General features: G+C 48.1%; 1 protein-coding gene across 4 annotated transcripts in view; it reads right to left on the bottom strand.

Annotated features, from left to right (window-relative positions):
* The window catches only part of itsn1 (intersectin 1 (SH3 domain protein)), a 50021-nt gene that overhangs the window by 24382 nt on the left and 20639 nt on the right, over nucleotides 1–5000 (bottom strand). For 2 of the 4 annotated variants that reach the window (XM_042081296.1, XM_042081298.1), the window contains exons 17-18: nucleotides 2797–2883; nucleotides 384–499 (exon numbers count right to left, since the gene is read on the bottom strand). In XM_042081296.1, the coding sequence (XP_041937230.1) occupies nucleotides 384–499; nucleotides 2797–2883 (203 nt within the window). The remainder of the gene's footprint in view (nucleotides 1–383; nucleotides 500–2796; nucleotides 2884–5000) is intronic. The other 2 variants (XM_042081299.1, XM_042081300.1) reach the window with 1 other exon arrangement.

Here is a 5000-nt window from a genome sequence, read left to right as displayed (position 1 = left end):
AGGAGGTAGTTCTCCGCGAACATACAGTGGAACTGGATGCGAGTTTGACGAAGGCAACAATGTAATCACCGTTACAATGGAATGTTGCACCAAATTGTTCAAATTGAACTGTTCAAAGAAAACATGTTCACCACGAATGTCCGCCACTGTTTGCCGAATTTGAACGCACCTCAGGTGTCCTTGAATGTGTGGCTGAGTTAGAGACTAATTGATGTAAACATGTAAACATGGCCACACAACCCCTCCTCTATCCACACAGTATATCTCCATACCATCAACCCAACCCAAACACATCCAAAACTATGCTTAACACAGGACTTCACAGAACTCCTGAACAACACACACACACACACACACACACACACACACACACACACACTCACCTGGCCTCCGGCAGCTCTACGGACTTCCTGTCATCGATGGTGGGCTGGGCGTCGCCCTCCAGCGTCTCCATCTGCTTGTGCCGTTGCTGTTGCTTGGCGTGGATCTCCCTGAGCTCCTGCAAAGCATGGTGGGATAGAGGAGGACAGGTGAGGGGAGGAGGCACGGGGGGGGAGGAGGAGAGGGGGGCGCAAGGAGGGCTGCTTCTGCTCACAGTGACGCCAAACACACTCTCGCTCTCACACACACACATATAGACGCACACGACACACACAGACGCACGCGCTCGCGCTGTCTGCCGCTGTTACCCTGCAAGCGCCACTCAAGACTCAGGTGCCACTCTCCTCTGTTCTTTCCCTCCAAGTCCCCAACAGGAACTAGTCTACTCTCTGCCCTGCCATTTACACCTGCAGACAGGTGTGTGAGAGAATGTGAGCGTGTGTATGTGTGCGTAACACTGTAACATCATGTACCTCCTTGTGACTACAGTAAGTGTGTGTGTGTGTGTCTTCACATGTCTATGTACATGTCACTGGTATGGCTTGTTGGATGTGCTGAGCGCTTTGAGACACACTTGCATGGAACGCGGTGTGACAGACAGGTGAGCTCACATAGCGACCCGCAGCAGGGGCTGCTGGGAGGCTCCTGCGAGCCACCGTTGTCACGGAAACAGAACTCAAGGTTACAGTTACCAGAGATGACTCCAGGGGGTCGGCAGGGGTGGTCCAGTGTGTCGGCAACCAGGGCACAACACAACACTGCTTATGTTCATGTGGGGTCCCGCACTTCTAAACTACATCTCACCTAAATCCTACTTCTGAGTCTCACACTTCTAAACTACAGCTCACCTAAATCCTACTTCTGAGTCTCACACTTCTAAACTACAGCTCACCTAAATCCTACTTCTGAGTCTCACACTTCTAAACTACAGCTCACCTAAATCAGACTTCTGAGTCTCACACTCGTAAACTACAGCTCACCTAAATCCTACTAAATTCCCATACTCCCAAGCTACATTCAAAAGTTTTGCAACAATGTGTAAAATATGCACATGTGAGTGACTTTGTGAGGATCTGAGAGAAGACTGAAAACGTCCTCTATGTAGTAAAGTATGGATTCTTTAGCCTGCTATTGCATGAGCACTATACTGTATGCTAACATAAAAAGAATCTACCAGTGTATTTTAACATCTAATGCTTTGACCAAAATAAAAAAAAAAATCCTAAATGGGTTCTGGAGGCCTGATTCATGGGAACACTCTTAGGTATGTTTGAACAGGCCGAGACAGGACAGCTATTGTACTTCTGTGAACACAGAACTGCTGCTGCTGCTGCATAGACTCTGATCACCATCTCTCCTCCTCCACACCCTCGCACACAAAACCACTAAAGCCCCAATCCAACATAAGCAAAGACAGGCGCTAAAACACATCACAAGATCTTCAAGCCACTTCAACCCACACAAAGAGCAAGTACCAACCAATTAGCATTAGAGCACACACACACACACACACACACACACACACACACAATTACACACACACACACACACACAGAGCTGACAAACCAAAGCTGGGTCATAGTTGGAGGAGCACACACAGTTAGAACTCATGAACTGGACTGGTTATCATAATGAGAATCATCATCATCATCATCATCATCACCATCACCACCATGCTGTACACATGAGTGAGTGAGTGAGTAGGGGCCAAAATCAAGCAATAGGGATTGATCTCTGTACGGAGAGAAGATACTGAACTAGACATTTTTAACGCTAAGGTTACACAGTTACACTAATGACGTACACTCTGCAGCACACTACACTCTTGAGAACAACGCAAACCTCACTGTGAGACAACTATGCGTATTTAACAACTACGCAAGGCAAAAAACAGTTATCATAAAAAATAACCATAGCAAATCACTTTTAAATCTACTACTGAAAAAAATGGCCAAATTAAATTACAGTCTAATTGAATCCAGTGACATTTAGTCATAAACTAAATGACCAAAAATCGAATTGAAAAGGCCCTTAAAAAAAAGAGAAAAAAAAAGGAATAATTGACCACATCCAGATTCATGGAGAGATGAGAAAGCCAGCAATGACACACACACAGTCCATGGGGCATCTAACTACTACTGCACTCCCTTCAGACTGGGGAGAGGGGCTGACCTGGAGCAGGCTTTCCCCACCGTCTCAGTGGGGGGACAGGGGGGCTTGGGTGCAGCAGCATGGGGGCATGTGTGGGGGTGGGAAGGGTGGGGTATTGGGTTGAAGTAGCGTAGCGTATTTGTGGGAGTTGTATGGGCGGTGTAAGGGGTCAGGAAAGCATGTGTGGCAGAGTGTGTGCCAGTGTGTGAGTGAGTGTGTGTGTGTGTGTGTGTGTGGGGGGGGGGGGGGGGGCAGAGGGGAGACCTGGAGGTAGCGCCCTATGCGCCTGAGACAGGCGGACAGGGAGGAGAGGCAGTCCTGCAGCGCCTCGTTCGCCAGCGAGCCCTCCCACTGCAAGAGATACACACACGCACCCAAAAGGGCACCGATCAGACCTGCTGCTGCCACAAGGCTGGACAGGGGTGTGTGTGTGTGTGTGCAATTGTGATGGATGGATAATTGTGTGACAGTAAGTATAGGATGGAAAATGGGTCTGACTGTATGCAAGTTTGTATGTGTGAGTGTGTGTCTGTGTGTCACCAAAGTTCACAATAAACAAATCAGATACGTACATAAATCAATCAGATCATTTTAGTCACAAATTTAATCAGCATTGTGGATTTAACGCTTAAAGCCAAGAAGCCAAACGGCTGGGCCTTTCTGTGTCTCTTCTGTGTCCAGGGTTCCAACACATCTTCCATTTCAAAATGACACACACTGAGGTAAGAAAATGATATTAACTATTTAAATGTAGAAACAAAGTGAACATGATGGGGGAGTAGTACCAGAAAGGATGTGCAATTCCCCAGGGTATTACAAGAGAACAACACTAACAAATAATTGTAAATAAAATCTACAAGAATTTTAAAAACTGGCTCTTGGGGAGTGTTGACCTCCACCAAGGATAAGTGCCCAACATCACAACAAAAGAAAAAGTGAAACTAGACCCCGTAAATATTGTTTTGTTTTTTTTACATACAGATAAATATTTTGGCTGCAATGACTGCCTACACCATGAAAAACACTCTGCACACTTTTATTTATTTCAAATTTTATATTTTAGAAATCAGAATTGGGACAAAACCACAGTCTGGAAACACAAATCCTTTCCCCATACCTATCCTGACTTAAGGTGACTAATGACAGATTCCATATTTTTCCATACTGTGTCGGAACCCTAGATTCCATACCTTCCCATACTACTTATGAACCATGTCTGTCTCTCTGTCTCCCTACCAGTCTGTCTCTGTCAGTGTTAGATGGACAGAGTCCCTGTGGGGTGAGTAGTGTTACTACCAACTTAGCAAGAGGCACAGACCAGACCAGACCAGACCACAATTCAGGCTTGACAGTTGTTTTGGTTTTTTTGTTTTTGCCAAGGGATGCAGTGCTCTAAATAACCAGCGAGGGGCAGCAGAGAGCAAGTGCAGTGCTGATGCAGAGATGCAGAGGTTTGAGTCAGGGGAAAAGGGGGGGTAATTGTTGGGGGGGGGGGGGGGGGGGCAGTTATTCGGGCAGGCGAGCTGGCGGCCGGGCATCTACCTGTCTGCCCATCTGTTCTTCCAGGGTGAGCTCCAGGTGTAGGCTCTCTAGCCGGGAGGTGCGTGTCTGGTAGAAGCGCCCCAAAGACTGTGACGGGGGCCCAGGGTGGAGCGTAGGTTGGGGTGTGGGGGGGGAGGTGTGCAGGTGGAGGGGTGTGCCGGAGGAGAGAGGGTCGAGTGCGATCACACGTTGCGCAGGTACGGGTGCAGAGTGTACGAATGTAGGTGATGGAGGCACAACCAAGCAGACAGTGCCAGGTGCGAGCGAGGTGGGCATAGACACGGCCAGGTGGGTGGGTGGACGGATTGGTGGTGACACAGGTGGGCATTGGACAGGACGGTGAGGGGGGTTGACAGAGCAGAGTGAGCGACAGTCAGAGACAATGAGAGAAGGAGAGAGGGCCCTCGAGCGCTCAGACACTCACTGCCTCTTCTCACTGACACAACACCGCCCACCCCACACAGGTAACAGGACAGAGGACACACACACACACACACACACTCACACACACACTCACTCAAACATGTCTCAGACAAAGGGGTATACATACATGCAGACACACACACATACACACACTTAGCTAGTCTGTCTCCGTCACTCACACTACAACATACACAGTGTTCCAGCTACAGGACAGATCAATTGGGTCCAAACCCCAGTCCCCAGTCCCCTGTCCACATTGCCACACACACACACACCAATAACACAAAGAAACACAAGGGAAAAAGCAAACTACAGAAGTTGGTTAGAGACAGCAGTGCTGTTATGGGACAAGTCTAAGCACAGTGATCTGATCCCTCAAGTGTCCAACCTACAGTAGTAGAGGTGTGTGTGTGTGTGTGTGTGTGTGTGTGTGTGTGTGTGTGTGTGTGTGTGTGTCTGTCACAGCTGTAAACTAGGGGAAGTAAACAAGCTGAGTCATATAT

This window comes from Alosa sapidissima, chromosome 23 (assembly GCF_018492685.1).
Source record: "Alosa sapidissima isolate fAloSap1 chromosome 23, fAloSap1.pri, whole genome shotgun sequence".
In the NCBI taxonomy this organism is placed as follows: Eukaryota; Metazoa; Chordata; class Actinopteri; order Clupeiformes; family Clupeidae; genus Alosa; species Alosa sapidissima.
The sequence above is the reverse complement of the archived record's forward strand: the minus strand, read 5'-3'. Positions and strand labels throughout refer to the sequence as shown.